The 19,070-nt window shown below is 59.1% G+C and overlaps 1 protein-coding gene across 1 annotated transcript; it reads right to left on the reverse strand.

Moving 5' to 3' along the window:
- Nucleotides 1-4,238: 4,238 nt before the first annotated feature.
- On the reverse strand, nucleotides 4,239-10,443 carry OPRD1 (opioid receptor delta 1). The gene is made up of 3 exons (XM_054395212.1): nucleotides 10,226-10,443; nucleotides 5,380-5,729; nucleotides 4,239-4,759 (listed from the first exon to the last, which is right to left on the reverse strand). The coding sequence occupies exons 1-3, from the start codon at nucleotides 10,441-10,443 to the stop codon at nucleotides 4,239-4,241; spliced, it is 1,089 nt and encodes a 362-aa protein (XP_054251187.1).
- Between the last annotated feature and the right edge of the window lie 8,627 nt (nucleotides 10,444-19,070).

A 19,070-nucleotide genomic window follows, 5' to 3' on the forward strand; every position in this document is an offset into this window, starting at 1 on the left:
AAGGTGGCCCTGAGGAGGGCTCAACATCCTTCAACCCCTGCTCAGGGAGATTGAGGTGGACTTGAGGTGGTCCTCCTGCCACCCCTGGGCAGGGGGCTGCTGTGGACCACAGCGTGAGGCCAGCCCTTTGCGGCCATGGTGCCTGGGGACGGGGTGCGGCGGGTGCCTGCTCGGTAAGGGTGCGAGGCCACTCCTGGGTGCTGCCTTGATGCCCGCCTGGCCACAGCCAGCCCGTATGCCAGGTGCAGTTGCGGGACATGGCCACGCGGTGGCAGCAGGAGGAGGCGCTGGGAACCGCTGGGCCCCTGGGCGCGGGGAAGTTGGACAGGTCCCGACGGGACTTCCCCTGTTCCTGTGAGACCCCCCCCCCCGCCCTTGTGAGACTCCTGTTCCTGCCATACTTAGGCCTCCAGATACAGCTGAGGCCGCTGGCATGGCTGGAAAGGGCCTGGGCAGGTCCTGCTATGCCCTGGGCGCTCGCAGCAGCTGCTGGGACCCGGCCGGGGCGGGAGCGCAGCGGCTCCCGGCCGTGCTGCGCTGGTTCCCAGCCACCAGTCCCTGGGACTGCTCCCGGGAACGGGAGCGGATCCCACTGGCAGGAGGGGGCAGGCTGATACCGTCACGAAAGAGGAGAGAAAAAAGGGCTGAGGAGAACAACGACAGAGCTGGGAATGCTCGGCGCTGATGAATCAGCCCCGGGAGCTGCGGTGGCACCTGGATGGGAGCCGGGGGAGGCTGAGCCCCCGCGCCGGGGCCGAGGGTGGGCGAGGGCAAAGAGCTTTGTTTGAGACGGGAAACGACTCATTAAGGAGAGCTTGCTCCGTGCAAGGCGGCAGCGGGGGCTTGGCGGTGAGGAGGAGCAATCTGGATCCTGTGGTGGCTTTGGGGGTACACTTGGCTGTGCCAGGGGCAGGTTTTCCACCAGCAGCACAACCAGAGGCTTTCCCACTGCTGGGGGTGTGTCCTCAGCTCCCAGTCTCCATCGGTTGCTATTTAAAGTGTCTAAAATGGTTTTAATTCCCAGACAAAACATGGGAATGTGGGATCTGGGGCTTCGAGCAGCCATGGAGGATGAGCTCTGGTGGTGCCAGGCTCTTTGTGCCTCCCAAATCAAAGCATTTCATGGGGTTTTTATTAGGAGATTTGTTCCCCTTTCTCTTTACCATCTTTAACATCTGAAGCTGGTTTAGTGGCTGTGGTTGAAGGTTGGACTCGAGGACCTTGGGGATCTCTTCCAGCCAGACCAATTCTCTGATTCTGTTTCTTTTTTTTTGGACACTGAACTCCACCTGTGCAGGCTCTGCCAGGAGGGAATTGCATCTTCAGAGGGTTTGGGGGATGCTGAGCTAATTTCTTGTCCTCCTTTTCCTGCCTAAAAGAGGAAATGAGGTTTAATTATTGCAGAGCTGGCTGCTGCCAGGGCCGGGTGGTTTTCCCTGGGCTAATTAAAGAGGCTGCTGTGGAGTGTGGGGTCCCACAGGTCCTTGATGAAGGTTTGGTCATCAGGTGGTGTCACCTCCCTGAGCTCTGTCATTAAGGCTGGAAATCTGACTGTGGGGTGCAGTGGTCTGGTGTGGCTCCTGGTACGTTGGGACTCTTGGGATGGGAACTGGGTTGAAATGGGGATGTACTGGAGAGAGTCCAGGCTGGATGAGGCCCTGAGCGACCTGGGCTGGTGGGAGGTGTTCCTGCCCATGGCAGGGGCTTGGAACTGAATGGTCTTCAAGGTCCCTTCCAACCCAACCTATTCTATGAATCTATGAAAGGTTGGACCAGATGGGATTCAATGATTCTGTGACTTTCAGTGCTCAAGAGTCAAAGGAGAGCTGGGATCTGGTTGGTGTCTCTGCTTTTATTTTGTTTATTGTAGTAGAAAGCAAAGATCCTCTGCAGCAGCACCAGCAAAGCCCCAGGCCCAGGGCTGGAGCTGGAGGTGTTGGCTGAAGCCCTTGGTGAGGTCCTGCCTGCTGCTGTGGCCCCAGCAGGTTCAGCAGGAGTCTGAGCTCCATTAGACACCAGGCATCTGGGGCTGCTGTAGAGAGGGGGTGAGCTGCTCACTGGGGTTCCACACAGCTACAGAGATGCACACAGAGCTATCTACAGAAGCACAAAGGTGGCCTCCACCTGTCCCAGATGTGTCATGGCTCCTCATGGGCAGCTGCCAGAGGCATGTCCCTGGAGCAGGCTGCCCAGGGAGGTTGTGGAGTCTCCTCTGGAAACTTTCAAGCCCCACCTGGATGTGTTCCTGTGTGCCCTGCCCTGGGTGACCATGCTCTGGCAGGAGGGTTGCACTGGGTGATCTCCAGAGGTCCCTTCCAACCCCTACCATTCTGTGATTCCCTGGGCTAAGATTTGACCCCTGGGATTCCCAACCCAAACAAGGGACTGGTGGAGATGGTTTGGGTGGGGAGAAGCTGGATCCCCATCCCACACCAGATGCTCTACAGTCAGCCAGGCTTGTGGGGGCTGGTGAGGAGAGCAGGCATGGCTCTGTTGGTGGCCCAGGGCTCCCTCCAAGCCTGCAAGGGGCTCCTCAGGATCCTTGGGCAGGAGCTGGAGATATGCAAGGCTGAGCAGGAGGCTTTTGGTCATAGTGGGGGTGGACAGGGAGCAGGCAGAGGAGGAGCATCACTGGCTGCTCCAGCAGTGACTGAGCAGAGATCAGGATGGGGCCTCAAGCCCCTTTTGCTTCCTCTGACAGAGAAATGCTGCAGCTGCCTCCAGGGCTCTGCCCTCCTGACAGGGAGGCTACAACTTTCACAGGCTCTGGAGGAGGCAGAGGCTGGGAAGGAGAAGTAATGGCCCTGATTAGGCTAAATTGATGCAACTGGAAAACCAGAGACAGCCCAGACTGCAGCCAGTTCCCACGCCCCAAGCCCCAGGTGGGTCCAGCAGCTGCCTGCTTCCTCCAGCTGCAGCAATTTGTTCACTAAATGCTGTTACTGCTCCCTCCCAGACTTCCTTCTCCTTCTCCTTCTCCTTCTCCTTCTCCTTCTCCTTCTCCTGATGTTGGACCTCCTGGCTGCAGCTCTGGTAGAGAGAAGGTGAGAGGAAGGAAAAGTCACAGCTCCTGGATGCTGCTCACAGCCAGCACGGAGCAGGGAGATGGGATCCAGGGAGTGGGAGGCCAGGGGAAGACATCACTCATGGCTGGGGAGGAGCAGCTGAGGGAGCTGGGGGTGTTCAGCTGGAGAAAAGGAGGCTGAGAGAAGACCTCATTGCTCTCTGCAGCTCCCTGAAAGGCTGAAGCCAGGTGGGGTTGGGCTCTTCTACCAAGGAACAAGGGATAGGAGATGAGGAAATGGCCTCAAGTTGCCCCAGGGCAGGTTTAGGTTGGACATCAGAAGAAACTTTTTCCCTGAAAGGGTTCTCAGAGCCTGGCACAGGCTGCCCAGGGAGGTGGCTGAATGCCCACCTCTGCAGAACTGTGGTGCTGAGGGCCATGGTTAGCCCCAGCTTGGGCAGAGTTAAAGAGTGGTTGGACTCCATGATCTTGAAGGTCTTTTCCAACCAGAAGCATTCCATGAGTCCATGTCAGCAGCATTTGATGTGGTGCAGAGGTCCCTGGGTGGCTCCTGCAGGATGGTCTCCAGCATCAGCTCCCTCTCCAGAGGGTGCTGGCTCCATCCCCATGAGGGGCACAAAAGCTGCTCTGCCACGGGCTATGTGTCCCTCAGTCTCTGCATTCCCTGTCTGGGGAATGATGGAATGGTGGTGGTGGTTTTCCATCTTCTACTAACAGACGAGCACCAAACCCTTGGCGTCCTTCTTGGCTTTGCTGTGGGCCGGGTGCTGCTCATCCTTCACCTACCAGCCCCTGGGCAGAGCCCTGGCAGTGACGCCCAGTCCATCCTGATTGCTTCAGCAGCTGCTCAGGTCCCCGCTAATTGCTCCCTTAATGAGCTCCTCAGGCTTAATGACTTCAGAGGCAGAAGCCTAGGCTTTGCCAGTGGCCCTTGCTGGGCGCATGGGGCTGCCAGCTGTGCCCAGCTATGTGGGAGCAGCAACAGAGCAGCTCTGCCCAGGCTTGGTGGGTCCTGGTTCCCCTGTCCCTGCTTCTCCAGGGCAAAGAGTCTGGGTAGTCCCTTGCTGCCAGGCTGACATGAACCCAGCAGTGCCATGGGCAGAGCCAGGCCAGGACACTGCTAGAGCTCCATGCTGGTGACCTGGGTCACTTCCGAGCGCAGGTCATCCCCTGCCCGGCGCCGGCAGCCCTGCTGGAGGCTGCCCACCTCTAGTCATGCAGGTTGGCAGTGGGGCTGGGCTGGGGTGTGGGCGGTGCCATGGGCGGTGCCAGGCTGGCCAGGGATGGCTCTGCCACGGGCCCCCCAGGGGACACAGAAATCCCGGAAGCATCTCTTGAAGTTCTCGTCCAGGAAGGCGTAGAGCACAGGGTTGAGGCTGCTGTTGGTGTAGCCCAGGGCGATGCAGAAGTGCAGGCTGGCCAGCACGTAGGGGTTCCTCTTGTCTATGTCCACCAGCGTCCAGACAATGACAAAGATGTGGATGGGTGCCCAGCAGACGATGAAGGCTGCCACCACCACCAGCACCATGCGCGTGATGCGCCGCAGACTGCGATCCTTCTCCCTGGAGCCTGAGAGCAGGCGGACGCTGCGCAGCCGCAGGATCATCAGCCCATAGCAGATGGTGATCACCAAGATGGGCACCAGGAAGGCGAAGATGAAGACGCAGATCTTGGTGACAGTGTCCCAGTAGAGGGCAGGGTCAGGGAACTGCAGCGTGCACAGCACCACCCCATCTGCAGGAGAGAGAGCACAGAGGCAGCTGCTGGCTGCCTGCTGTGGGTGACAGCTGGCTCTGCTCGGCCAGGCCTGGGCACCTCCATGCTTGCCGAAAGCTCTAGGAGACAGGTGCCCACTTGCCAGCTCTTGGCAGATTCCCCAGCAGCTTTGTGCCACCAACCCCCTGCCCACAGGGTGCTGAGGAGATGTTGTGGGTGCAGCACCCCAGGGACTTGTTCCCCATAGAGCCTCCTGAGCCACCCCCACACTGTGTCCTCCCAGCCCCCATGGTGGACATGTCCCCATGCCACCTTCCACTGAAACCTGTCCTCTTTCTCAGGATGCCCAGGGCCTTATTAGCAGGGGCTGTAGATCTCGGTGTGGGCCAGCTGGGCACTTTGCAGTGGCATTGGGGGTGTTTTCAGGCACCTGATTTGCACCCCAGGAGCTGAGCAGAGGCACTGCTTGGACTGGAGATGGGGAAGGGGGAGGACATTTTGTGGGACAATGACTTTTCCGTGCCAGGGCAGGTTTATGGCCCACCGCCAAGCTCCAACCTGCCACAGGGCCAGGTGGCTTGGGTTTGCTGGGGGGCACAGATGGGACAGGAGGGGACCCTTGCCTAGAAGCCACTTGCCTTTTGACTTGGTGACTGCCATGACCATGATGGGCACCCCAATGAGGGAGGAGAGCAGCCAGATGCAGACATTGATGACCTTGGCCTTGGCTGGGGTGCGGAAGTCCAGGGCCCTGACAGGGTGGCAGACGGCGATGTAGCGATCGACGCTCATCATGGTGAGGGTGAGGATGCTGCTGAACATATTGTAGTAGTCAATGGACAGCACCACCTTGCAGAGCAGCTCCCCAAAGGGCCACGTCTCCATCAGGTACTTGGCACTCTGGAAGGGCAGAGTGCTGGTGGCCAGAGCGTCTGCCAGGGCCAGGTTGAAGATGTAGATGTTGGTGGCTGTCTTCATCTTGGTGTACCTGGGGGTGGCAGAGAAGGAGACCGTGGCAGGTGGTCAGGGCTGGCTTATCACAGAAGACTTTGAGTCACAGAGTGGTTGAGGATGGAAGGGACCTTTGAAGGTCATCCAGTCCAACCCCCATGGCCCAGGATGTGTCTGCACGCTCAGCACAGTGAGGAGGGGGCACAACTTCATAGACTCATGGGGTAGAAGGTGAAGAAGGTTTTGTCTGGGTGTGTGCTGGGCACAGGGTGCTGAGCTTGGACCTGCAGACCATGGTTGGACCCTGCCATGGTCCCTCAGATGCCCAGGCAGGGCGTCCCTGCTCCCACACCTAGGAGTAAAGACTGAAAGGACATCTGAAGACAGCTCTGGAGAAGTCATTTTTCCATCTCAGTCGATTTCCTCCAGTGCCCTGACCAGCTGCACCAGCTCCTTCCCCTCCCCAGGTCTCCATTATCTGATTTTCCACTCAGTAAATCCTGATTATCCAACCTGCCTCCTGACTCTCCCTGCAGAACTTGGATCGATTACCCTTGGAAAGAGGCCATCTGGAAGCAGCCCAATGAGCCAGGCTGGAGCTCCAGAGCCTTTGAGGAAGCCTGGTCCAGGTCAGGTTGTTTGGGGCTCTGGTTGGGGATGTCCCTCTGACTGAGGGGTGCACCAGGTGACCCTTAGAGGTCCCTTCCCACCCAAACCATTCCCTGATTCCATTTCTCTCTGAGGGAAAGCAGCAGCTCAGCTCAGCCCAGCCCAGCCCCAGCAGCGTTCCTGTCCTGCTCATCTCGGCTGCAAGCTGCAGCTGCTTGCCCAAGATGGGAATATTTGAGAGGTTTTATAGGAAATAAGGCATTAAAAAAAAAAAAAAAAGAGTCCTTTCCTTGGGGAGTCCTTTTCAACTCTCCTCAGTGTCACCTCCCAGGCTCCTCTGCAAATGCAGCTCTTGGAGCTGTTTCATTGCAGGTTAGACCAAAAGCTGAGAATTCCTCCTGTTGTCAGCTTGTGCCTCACCCAGGGCAGAAAATTGTCCTTTTGGGTAAATTCAGACTTCTCTGAGCTCAGCTTTTCCAGTGCAGTACAACAAAACCAGGCACTGATGCTGTGCTCTGCCAGATGTGCCCAGCTGTGCTGGGTGAGGGTTTCTCCAACCCCCTGCTGCATGTGCTGAGGCCAGGGAGGAGGCAAAGCCATGATGGGAATGGTTGGAATGATGAGGGTGCCTGGGATGGTGGAGATGATGCTGGGATGGTTGGGATGATGGGGTTGACAAATAAGCCCCCAGAGCTGGGGGTTTGGGGCAGGATTCAACCTCCTCCAGGAGCAGACCGAGGGTCAAACCCTCTGCACAGGGCAGGGGGAGCTCATCTTGGTGACCTGAGCTGCAACCAGCGCAGCTGCTCCAGGGAAGAGCCTGGAAGGGGCTGCAGGGCAGGTCCTGGCCTGCAAGCTGGCAGCCTGTGCTGTGGAGCTCCCTGGGCTGGCAGAGTCTCACAGTTAAGGTACTGCCTTGAATGGAACCTCCCCACTTGAAGGAGCCAGTCTGGAAGTCTAGAAGGAGGTGGGGGCAGAGATGAGGCTGGAGGAGATGGAGCAAGCGTGGGGCAGCTCCGTGTTCCAGCAGCCCTGGACCCCCAGGCAGGGACCCCTCAGCTCCCCAGGACACTCAGAAGATAAAGAGGTGAAGTAACCCAGGTGCCAGGCCCCTGGAGCTGCTCAGAGCCACCCAGTTAAAGAGCCTGGCTGAGCAAATCCCATGCCCAGCACAGTAATGCCCATGCTGGAGCTGGCAGGGGGTTGATGGGCTCTGCAGGGACCTGGCCACACGCAGGCCTGAGCTTGCAGCTGCAAATTGCTTTTGGGGGGGGTTAAAAGCTGCCAGTGACGCAGTGGCAATGGCAGAGCTGTCACTGGCTGCAGCCAGAGGCTGCTGGGGAGGCTGAGCTCCCTCCAGGCACACTGCTGGATTTGGCTGCCCAGTGCAAGGACTGCTTTGGGGTTCAGCTGTGTTTGGCTCTCTGGGCTGCTGGGTGCCCATTTTGGGAAGCTCAGATGGGGGCTGTGCAGCAGGGTCCAGTGTGCCCCTGCTCCCTGGCACTCACAGGCTCTGTGGTGCGGGGCTCTGCTGCCTGGTGCTGTCTGGTGCAGTATTTTCCACCCTTCCGTGATTCTGTGAACCTCAGCTGCAGGTCCCCAAGCCCCATAGGATGTACTGCTCAGGTACCATGCCCAGGTCCCAAGGGTGGCAGGAGGTGATGTGGGGAGGTGTCCCCAGGGCTACAGTGTCCAGCATCTCTCCAGCAGCAAGGTCTCATCCTGGAGCTGATTCCATCCTGGCTCTCTCTGGTGGAACCTGCCTAGAGCTGGCCTCAGCCCTGCTGGTGTAGAGCAGCTCTGCTCACAAACCTCCCACGGAGCTCCAGGCAGGTTCAGTGCTGGGCTCTGTGCTCCCAGCCTTGGGGGGGGGGGGGGGGGCATCTAGCAATGGGTTGGGTAATGGGGGGGGGTGGAAAGCACAGGGCTGGGACCTGTGGGTGGCATGGAGTCAGGCCAAAGGATGTGTAAGGTTGGGTAAGCAGTGAGGAGCTGCTGGCACAGTGTTGCTGCTTCTCTGAAATGCCTTCCCTTTTGTGGCCAAGCAACAGCAGCTGGGGGGGGTGGGGGTGTCTGATAACCCTCAGCCTAAGCCTGGCATCCTCCCTGCACCTTCAGGTGCTTTTGCAGGCTGGGCAGGAGGCTTTCAAAGCTGTTTCAAGGTGATGAAAAATCCCATCCCAGGGTGGGCAGGGCCAGGGAGTGGCACCCCCAGCCCAGTACCCACCTGCCCATCCTCCTGGGGGGGGTGGGTAAAAACACACAGCACAGCTACCCAAAACTGCGAGGTGACAGGCACGAGGGTGACAGGCAGCCCTGCTAGCTCCTGGGCATGTTTCGGGCTGAGTTCCTTCCCCTCTCAGTGAGTCACTACCTTTATTTCGTGCACAGGCAGTGCCAGGCTGTGCCAGCCTCACGCCGTGGTGCTGGGTGGTGTGGAATGGAAATGGTTAAAAACTAGCATTTTGGGGCTTTGCCTAAATCCAGCCACAAGCTCTGTTTTGGCCCCTGGCTTTTGGCTTCAGCTGGGGTGAGGGCAGTTGGGGTCAGCCCTATGGATCTGGAGCTCCCTCGGGACAAGCCCTGCCCAGCATGGCATGGGGTGGTGGGAACCTGGGCACGCTGTGAGGCCTCTGCTCCCTCCACCCAGGCTGCATGGCTGAAGTCCCTGCACTGTGACCACCAGCACAACTCCTGCTTCTGCTGTCAGGGGGCTGGGGGCCACGGTGGGGTCTGCCAGCCCCCACTGCCACTGGTGGTCCTGTGGTCTGCAAGTCTTGGCTTTACTGTCCCCTCTTAACAGCAGCCTTGGCCAAGGTGCTGCCCCCCCTTCCACAGATGGGATCAGCCGTGGTCAAAGGGGCTGGCATGGGCAGGGAATTTTGCACCCCAAGGCTGGGTACTGCAGTGTCTCACTGTGCCAGGTCTGCTGACAAGGAGGATACCGGGGTCCTGCTGCTTGTCCTGGGGTGCAGAGATCCTGCAGACCCCTTCTCTACCCAGCAAAAGCCACAGTGGAGATGCTCCCAGCAACTAAGATCCTACCCTGGCACCTGCTTTGCCACCACCACACTGGACAGAACCAAATCAGGGTTCAGGGCCCCCAGGACACGAGTGGGTGGCTGAGCTCATGGGGGGCAGGGGCCAGCTGGACTGTGGAACAAGCTGGGGCTGGGCAGTGCAGGCTCCTGCTCTTTGTTAGAGAAAAGCAGGAGCCAGGTGGCTGCAGGAGCCCAGGGCAGGGCTGGGGGTGGGCAAACCACAGCCTCTGCAGCCCAGGTCCCACAGATGGGGTGGGCAGGTACCAGTGGGAGCCCACCAGCCCCTCTGCCCCAGCTGTGGGGTGGGTGCATGGGGGATAGCTCTTTGTGGTGCCTCTCAAAGCACATCATGCCCAGTCCTGTGCCTTCTGCCCCCACCCTGTCCCCACACAGGGCTTGGGCTGTGCCCCCCAACTTCCCCCCACCTCAGCTCCCCCCGTGCTCCATGCTCCCACATCTTGGCGTCTTCCTCTCACGCAGCACCTGGAGACCCCCCCACGCACACACACATCACACCTCACACGCACCCCGGGGCTACCTGCTTAAAAGTGCTACTGCTGCACACCGCCCTCACTGCTGCTGCTGCTGCTCACACCGAGAGCACACTCGGCCCTGGTGCACACTGGGTCTTGGTCACAAGTGCTGGCACTTGGTCACTTCTGTGCCCATGCCACACGTGGTTCACGCTCCTGGGTCGCTTTCCCTCCTTCCCCCTCACCTCTCCCTCATCTCATGCTCACCATCTCCAGCTGCCACCCCTCACTTGACACACACCCACCCACGGTGCACCCTCATCCCCCAGCTGTCCCCACGCCCCTCTCACACCTTCCCCACGGCCCGGACCAGTGTGTGTGGGGACACGCCGGGGCCACCTTGCCCTCACCTGACGATGCCGTACATGACCAGGACGTTGCCCAGCAGACCCACCACGCATACCACGGAGTAGAGCGCGGTGATGACGACGGCGATGAGGATGGACGTGGCGTTCTTGGCCCGCGCTGACCCTGTCTCGTTGCCCCCATGGCCGAGCATGGGGGGCCAGGCGGTGCTGTTGCCCCAGGTGGTCGCAGCAGCCGTGACCAGCTCCGTGGGCAGCTCCATGGCCCGTGGCCGCCCGTGGCCCCGCCGGGAGCATCCGAGCCCCGCGGTTCGAGCCCCGCTGCCGGTCACCGCAGCCGCCGCCTCCCTTATCCGCGCCGCCACCGGAGCCGCTTTATAAACCCGGCGGGTCCCCGGAGCCACGTGGGGCTGGGGGCGGCCCCCCTCACCGCCCGCCTCCCACCGCCCGCCAGCACCGAGCTGTCTTCTCTTGCCTGCTCTCCGCGCTCCCCACCTGCTGCCCACCCCTGCCTGTCCTCATCGCTGCCTGTCACCTTCCTCTGGAGCCATTGAGGGATGGGGGGCCAGCCCTGAGCACCCCGGGAGGAGCCAGCTTCAGGGGGGCTGCGATGGCTGCTTTGGTTTTCCTTTGTCTGGAAGAAGCGGGGGCGGGGGGGGAGGGGGCAAACAACTCCTTTGTCCCCAAAACAAAACCACCACCTGCTGTCCACCACCACCCTGTGCTTCTTCTCCCCCTCCTTCTCTCCCCACACCATACACTGAATGGATTTGGACGATGCTGGGGAGGTTTTGGGGAGTGTTGCAGGGTGACTCAGGAGGGGTGGTGGGAGGCTGGGGGAGATTCTGTGTGGGGGTGCAAACAGTGGTGCCCATCAGCACCATCTGCTTGGCAGAGCTGGGCTTGTGGGTTGCTGAAGGTCATCCTCACCCTCCTTAGGGCAGCCTGCCTTCCTCCCCCCTTTGCAGGCCTCCCCCCTCTTCAGGGTCTACAAAGCAGGAGCTTTATTTTTGCTGGATTCCCAGTAGGTGTGGGGGCTGCAGGGACCCATTTTGGGGGTGTCCATCACCTCTTCACTTTGAGGATGGATTCAGTCACTGCTCTGTGCCCCGGGACAGAGTGGGGATGGTTTGCTGCGGTTTGGGGTGCTTTTGGCTCAGGAGGGACAGAGCAGGAGGCAGAGGACCTGGAGGACAGGCCAGGAGCTGTTTCAGCCCTGCAGATGAGGGTTTCAGCCCGCACAGCACTTCCAGCATCCAACCCCTGCAGTGTGGAAGCATCCAGATACCTCATTAAGAGCTGAGCAGGGAGTTAGCAGCTCCTCATCCATCCTCTGCTTCTGGTGCAAACAGCTCCTGGGCCATTGACCAAGGACATGTGGTAGGTTTCTGCCATCATGCAAGGAGGGTTTCAGCGGCTCTGGCAGTGCCCCAGAGGGCTGGTGGGATGGATGTGGGCAGAAACTGGGAGCACAGGGACGGCTTTAGTGGACTATAGCTGCCTTGGGTCCTGCACTTTGGTCATCGGGCCATGCTCCAGCCTGCTGCCCGCAGGCTCTTCCCAGTGCTGTGATGGTTTTGCAAAGAGGCACCAAAAGCCATGGCAGAGCAGAAGGCTTTGTCCCAGCAAGTCCCACATGTGCTTGTCCTCGGGGACAGGAGGCTTAAACTCCTCCCCTGGTGAAAAGAGCCTGCTGGGCACAAGGTCTGAGGCTGTGCTGCACAGGGCTCTGACACAGCCCTGCTGCCAGTGGCTCCTGGCAGGGGGGAAACCTCTGGTCAGGGAGTGCAAAACAGCTCCCATCGTGGCTGAGGAGCTCTTTAGAAGAGAGCTCATCCCTTCCCGTGGCTCCCAGCACGGCCAGAGCCCCCACACCAACCCTTTTCCAGGGGGTTATGTGCGAAGGGCTCACTGTGCTGGCAGGTTGCTGCAGCCGCTCAGTTCCGCTTGCTGCTCGCTTCAGCTGGGATGTTAAAAATAAACCCAGGGAAGCACAAAGCAAATGGAAAACGTTTAAAAGGCTTCACTGATCATCTGCCTGCCCACTCTGGCTGCTGATGAGCTGGGCCAGGGCCACACATGTAGGTCCCAGGTAGCTGGGATGTCCCTGCCCCCTGAGCTGTGCTTGCTGCCCATCTTCTCTTGCCATGGTCCTGTTGGAGAGAGCCTTGCACTGGGGCTCCAGCAATGTCAGGGTGGCTGCTGCTCTTGCTGCTCACAGGGATGAGGTGTGAGCTAGGGAGACAGGGGAGAGCTGTAGCCATACCAATAGAGATCATGGAATGCTTTGAGTGGGAAGGGACCTTCAAAGCCCATCCAGGCCAGCCCCCTGTACTCAGCAGGGACATCCCCAACCAGAGCAGGTTGCTCAGAGCCCCGCACAAGCTGACCTGCAATGGTTCAGGGATGGGGCAGCACCCACCTCTCTGGGCAGCCTGAGAGATTGCCAGGTGGGTGCTGCAGCAACCTGAAAGCTGCCTGGAAAAGGAGCAGGCTGGTGTCTGCACCCTGGTTGGAGCTCGGCTTGTGGTGAGCCACTCTTTGGGGATGCTGTTTTGTTTAGAGGTCTAACTTGGGCCCATGTCCAGCGTCACAGCTTGGGGGAGTGCAGCAGGAAATGTTCTGTAAGTCTGAGAGGTTTTGGGGGCTTGCAGGACAGGGAGTGCATGGATCACATGCTCCATGAGCATCAGCCCAACCACACCAGTACCCACAGAACTGTGGGTCCAAGCTGCTCCCCCTCGATTCCCTGGAGCTCATCACTTCCCCTGCCTGTGGTGACAGCTCCAGATAAATTGGCCTTGAAGAAGAAAATAGGCTGATTTGTGTGTTTTGTTTTCCCACGTCAACAGAGCTGAGTGTTTTCATACCTTGCGGGGCAGCTGCTGGGAAAGAACAAAGCCCATCGTCAGGGGAGTTAAAATTAGATGAGATTCTTCCCTGCCTCGCCATTCTGCCTGGCTGGGTGGGCGGGGGGGGATGGGGGGGTGGGGGGGTGGTGACGGGGACTTCTTGCAGTGTTCTTTCCTTGGCATTGTGTGCAGGGAGCCTGTCTCCCAGGGCAGGACATTTGCATAGCCGGACGTGCCGCTGTCAGATGGCCGCACTTGGAGCTGCGGCAGGAGGCGGGACGGAAATCGCAGCTCGGAACTTTGCAGGCATCAAATCCGTTCCTGAAGACCGATGCTGTCCACAGGAGTGATGCCTCTGGTGTCCCCAAGGTGTTCTCAGTGTTCTCAGGACACAAAGGAGACTGTTCCCTCTCTGGGGTGGTGCTGGTGCTGATGCAGGCCTGTTCTGAGCACCTTGTTCCCACCCAGGGCTGGGTGCACTGAGGCTGCTCGCACACAGGGTGGGTTCCTGCTTCATCCTGAGCCCTCAAAAAATGTCTCCAAACTGAAGGCTTTATCTGAGGGGTCACCAAACCCTTCTCCTTCAGCCAGGATCATGCCTGGCCCTGTAGCAGGGACAAGGACAGGGCTCAAGGGCACTGCCAGCCTGCTCGAGTCGTAGTGGCAGAGAAGACCCTGCGCCGTAGCCCATCCCCGGAGGACTCAATCCCGGTAGGAACCTTTTTTCCCCTGATGTTTATTTCGGTCTTTCCAACTCTCCCCCCGGCCCAGCTCCCCCCCCCCCCCGTCCCCTCCCCCCCCCCCCCCCCCCCCCCCCCAGCTGCTTTTGGCTGGCAATGGAGCACTGATTGGGAATGGGCAGCGTCTCCCGGGGTGCCGGGGAGCTGTGAGCCCAGGCTGCGCCCCCTCCCCGACTGGCTTTCGGAGGTGGCATCGCTGCCGCTTCGTGTCGACAGCGTTCACGACCTCTGAGTCATCTCCTCAGTGAACCATCTTTGGAAGGCGGGGATCGAGGCTGCGGTGCTGCTTCCAGCCCGAGCTGCTGTGGGAAAATAAAGCTTTGAGCTGCTGGCGAACGGAGATGATGGGCATGTGGATCCCGGGCGGCCCGATGGGGCTGGGCTCTCCTCTGGGACGTGGGGACCATGTGTCCTGATGCCTGCACAGGAACCAGGACACACAGACCCTGTGTGCTGGGGGAAACTTGTCTGTGACATGGGGACCGTGGGTCCTGGTGCCTGTGCCAGCTGTGACACAGTGGGGGCACAAGGGCCCTTGCACAGGGTGGGTGCACGCACAGACACAGGTGCTGCACCCCAAGGCACAGGAGGGAGCCTCATGCTCGGTTTCCCAAGGGAATCAGGTCCATTTGGCCATCTCCCACGGATCTGACGGGATTTGCCAGCACCTACTGCTGTTCCAGCAGGACAGGAGTCAGGTTAGACCCCCTGGGCTGCCTCTGACCCCCCCCCCTCCAACCCTTGATCGTAAAGCAGGAGATTTGCTTTCTCAACACAGGAAAAAAAAATCTTTTTCTGCAGCTCTTCCTCTATCTGCTGCAGCCCCTGGGGCAGGGGAGCTGCTCCTGCCATGACCCACAGCTGAGCCTCTGTGGGCACAGCCACCATGGGCTGGTGCTGGGGTGGATGCCTGGGCACTGAGCCCATGGATCCACCTCTTCTGAGGGCTCCAGAGCTGCTGGGAGGAAATGGGAGCTGTCTTTGACATTGGGAATCCAGGTCAGCACCAAACCAGCTGCAATCCTGCCACTCCCAAACTGTGCCAGGCTCCTCTTCCCTGGCACTGCTTTGGTGTGCTGGGCACAAAGCTGAGCTCTGCCCTTCACTTGTTCATTCTCCTCCAGATGTCCGTGGGATGAGACAGTTTGGGTCTGGGGGAAGAGAGAGATCCTTCTCTTGGTGGAAACTTGTTGAGAAAGCACAGGAGGGTTTGGCAAGATTGAGTTTGGGCTAAAGGAGATTTGGGTGGCCTGGACATGGAGAGCACCAAGAGTTGCAGAAGCAGCATCTGGCTCCCACCAGCACTTTGCTTTTGTGGCAGTTTGTCTGTGCAGGGCACTGTGGAGGTCAAGGGAGCAGCCAGAGCCAGGCTGAATGTGGCTTGGCCACAGCCCAAGAAAAGCCTTTTGGTCACCAGCCACCCACTTTCCACCCAGCTCATGCCCAGTATGTCCAAGCTGGGTCTGCAGCAGCAGAGCCTCCAACATCCCTTGTTGGCTGGGGTTGCAACACACCCTCTGCATCAAGAGGCATCTCAGCCCCAGGCTGCCTTGGGCACTGCAGGTACAGGTCCTTCTGTGTCCCACCCACATCTCCCTGCTGGCTGCAGGGGGCTGAAAGCACCTGGCTGTGGCTGCCAATCCTACCTCTGCCTTCGAGCCAATTGCTGCAGGTCAGGGCTTTGGAGGTGCCCAGCCACTTCCTTGGGGTCTACAGCTACCAGTGGGATGTATGAGAAGCTCCATGTGCATGGTGCTGGTCCCTCCAGCCCCACTGGATGTCAGCCACAGCCCCAAGGTGAGGTCCTGCCCCATTTCTCCTGGTGGCAGCTGTGCATCTTCCTGGGTGTGTGAGCACCTGGAGAGGAGCAGGAGGGCAAGGCCCTGTCCTCAAAGCCTCAGATAAAGGGCTGGACCTCCCCACCCTCCCCAGAGAGCTGCAGAAGGTACATGTCAGTGCTCGCAGTGATGCCACCCCTGCCATGGGTGGGTTCCTCCTTTGTCTCTTTGCAGTGCTGGGGATTTTCCTTTTCTTCAGTTCCCAGCATGATAGCATCAGGTACCTGCTGCCATCTGTCCAGTGGCCTCAGGAGAGCTCCTGGGGAGGTCAGAACCTCCTCCATCCAAAGGGACACAGATGGTGGCTGCCCGATGCCATGTTTGTCCAAGACAGCCACCTGCTTCCTGCGCCCTGCTGGGAGCCATGCTGAGCCGTTGGGCAGAGCTGCTGCTGGTGTCACTGCTGGTGTTACTGGTGGTGTTGCTGGTGTTACTGGTGATGTCATTGGTGGTACTGGCCTGTCAGTGAGCACTAAAAGCCTCTGGAGACTGGGGGGATGGCATGGACCTGGTCAAGGTGATACCGAGGGACAAGCAAGGGGCACTGGGGAAAGGAGTGGGAATGACAGTGAGGGCTGGGCTGCCCGTACCTGGGGGGTGCTGGAAGCTGTGTTTTGGTCTTTACTCACAGAGAGGAGACACCAAGCCTGGTCCCAGCTGGCGTGGCTTAAACTCTGAGTTGAATCCCATCAGAGATGGCTCTTGGAAGAATCTCCTCCAAGGGATTTCCTCCTAGGAAATGTGTAAGCCCAACATGGGAGCACCCCTGGGGCCCTGGCAGGATGCTGGGCACCACTGAATTTGGCCATCCCAAGGGTGGGCTGCCAGCACCATGGCACTGGTCCAAGGCTAGGTGAAGGCAGGGGTGGGAGGAAGAAGAGCAGTGCTGGAGAAGGCTGCTGTGTTCCAGTTCGTGCTTCTCCCAGCTTCAAAGGCAGCTTCCCCTCCTCCAGCCTGTGAAAGCTGCCACAGCTGATCACAGAAATGGATCTTTCTCCCCCTTTTCTTTCTTCTCCTGAAAGGCACAACACCACCACCACCCTTTACCCCCAGCTTCTACATCTCCCAAGTGTGCAGCATCTTCCTCTCACCCTCTCCCACTCTTCCTCCCTGAAGCCACCTCCTCAGCTCTGGGCCACCCGGCTCATCCCTCCAGCCACGTCCTTGTTCTTGAGAAGATATTTTCAGGGCTAATTTCTTCTCTGACTGTGGGATTGAGTTCTTTCTTCTGGAAAAGATGTTTGCAGGGCTGAGTTTTTCTTCTGGAGAAGTCTTTTAGGGCTGCAAACCTGCAGGTCTCAGCTGGCCTGTCCCCAGGGAGTGTTTGGCCAGCCGAGCCTGTGGTTAAATAAAGAAGAGCAATAAGGGCAAATTGAAAGCAGTGGTTTAATGATCAGGAAGAGCTCTGGCCCCCTGGCTGCCCAGCTAAATATAGAGATTTATTTTCAAAACACTAATGCCAGCATCCCTGCTCCCAGCCAGGTGAAGCAGCTGAGAGCCACAGACAAGTGGTTAAAAGCCACATGAAGCAGTCAGTGCCTGGAGAAACCCTTGGGCTGGAGGAAGAGCTCTGCTGGCAGGAGATGTTTACTCTTGAAGGAGAGGAAAGCAGTCTGGAAAGAGCCTTTGCTCCCCCCTCCCAAGGTTCTGGCTGCAGCAGGTTGGGGGGCAGGCTGTGTTTCATGTGTAAATCCCTGCTCGCTCTGTGGCTCATGGAGGCAGAGCCAGGTCTGGAGCAGCCTTGTCTGCAGGAGGAGTTGGCTCAGTGACAGTGATGTTGATTTAAGAGATTCTGGGGGGATTTTGGGCTTTTAACTCACCCTTCCCACGGAAAGGTGGCTGTGCATCTCCCATGGTATGTCACGGATTTGAGGTGCCCAGTCCAGGGGGTCGATCCCTGCCCTGCTCCTGCTGACCCAGGCCAGGATGCTGGTGGCCTTCTTGCCCACCTGGGTATATTCCTGCCTCGTCTTCTGCTGCTGTCACCTTTTCCACTGGGCAGTTTCCAGGCACTCTCCCTCCAGCAGAGAGACCTCAGGTACCAGGGGGAAGAACCCCGCAGCTAGTTGCGCTGTTAATGGCCAGGAACGGCCCCAGGGAAGGCGCTCCCGCGGTGTTGCTGAACGATCCTCACCTCGACCACCCAACGGCAATCACTGAGCCCCCTCCTCCCTGTGGCCTGGGAACCAGAGCTGTGGGTGGGTGGCAAGGGGACATTTAGTATTGTTTTTTCCTTGCTGCAGCCAGGGTCTCTCAGGAGCCAAGCAACGTTTCTCCTCTCCTCACACTTCTACCTTCCTCCGTATCCAAGCGCAGCCAGGATGAGTCACGGCTGGAAGGGCAGCAGCTCCTCATCCCTCCTGGGGCTCCACATCTCCCATTACCAGCAGCTCCTCCGTGCAGAGAAGCGCTCTTGCCCCAAGGAGATATCTGCAACGGGCTCGACAGAGAGGGCAGGGCCCAGCGACAGAGGGCACAGCCCACGGTGGTGCTGCGGGCTGCAGGGACCAATGGGGTGAGGGTGGCCTGGCCACGCTCACAACTGCAGCATGACACGCGTGTCCCCGACGTGGACTCCAGCCTGAGCTGCTGCTCCAGAGCTGAAGCACATCCCTCCCCACCAAGCGGATCCCTCCACACCGAATAGATTCCTCTCCAAAAAGTGGATCCCTCCCCAGCCCAGCCGCCTGCAGCTCTCCCTCCCCGCTAGCCCGGCCCCGGCTGCCGCTGCCTCGCTAATCACCAGCCAGGCTGCCGTGCTGCGGAGAACAATTTGCTTCCCTGACGTTCCTGACCCTGCCAGCCTCAGGAGCAAATTGGCTGCTGCGGGTAGTGGGTTTGCTGAGAGGGCTGGTGGTGGTGACAGGGCTCCAGGTAAGAGCTTCCTCACAGAAACAGCTCTTTTTGTTTCCCCTTTGCAGAGGAGGCTCTTTGGAAGGACATGGCCTTGGGCACCAGCTGTGCTCAGCCTTCAGGCTTGAGGGACCTTGGAGAAAGGAGGTGCAGAGATGGCTGCAGTGAACCAGAGCTTGGGAACGACCCCAGCCTGTCACCCTGGGGCACTCGGCCCAGGGAAGGACTTTATAGGTTCATAGGATGCAGTGGGTTGGAAGGGTCCTTAAAGCTCCCTGCCATAGGCAGGGACACTTCCCACTGGCCCAGGCTTATCCAGCCTGGCCTTGAACACCTTCAGGGAGGAGACATCCACAGCCTCCCTGCACAACCTGTTGCAGTGTCTCACCTCTGTCACCATCCCTGGAGGTATCCACAGAGCTGAAAAGTCACAGAATTCTTTCAGCTAGAAAAAACCTCTAAGATCATTGAGCCTGACCTACGTGGAGATGTGATGCTGAGGGACACGGTTCAGTCTGGCAGGACTGGGTGATCTGAGTGACCTGAAAGGTCTCTTCCAACCCAAAGGACTCCACAAATCTGTGATTCTCTGATTTTTGATTGAGGA

The sequence above is a fragment of the Indicator indicator genome, chromosome 33 (genome assembly GCF_027791375.1).
Source record: "Indicator indicator isolate 239-I01 chromosome 33, UM_Iind_1.1, whole genome shotgun sequence".
Lineage (NCBI taxonomy): Eukaryota > Metazoa > Chordata > Aves > Piciformes > Indicatoridae > Indicator > Indicator indicator.

Bases quoted from the DNA above. Each gene is read 5' to 3' on its own strand.
- OPRD1 (XM_054395212.1), bottom strand. From the start codon at position 10,443: ATGGAGCTGCCCACGGAGCTGGTCACGGCTGCTGCGACCACCTGGGGC. The intron at 5,730-10,225 runs GTGAGGGCAAGG...TGCCACCCCCAG, and splicing joins GTCATGTACGGCATCGTCAG to GTACACCAAGATGAAGACAG. The intron at 4,760-5,379 runs GCAAGTGGCTTC...TCTCTCCTGCAG, and splicing joins GGCAGTCACCAAGTCAAAAG to ATGGGGTGGTGCTGTGCACG.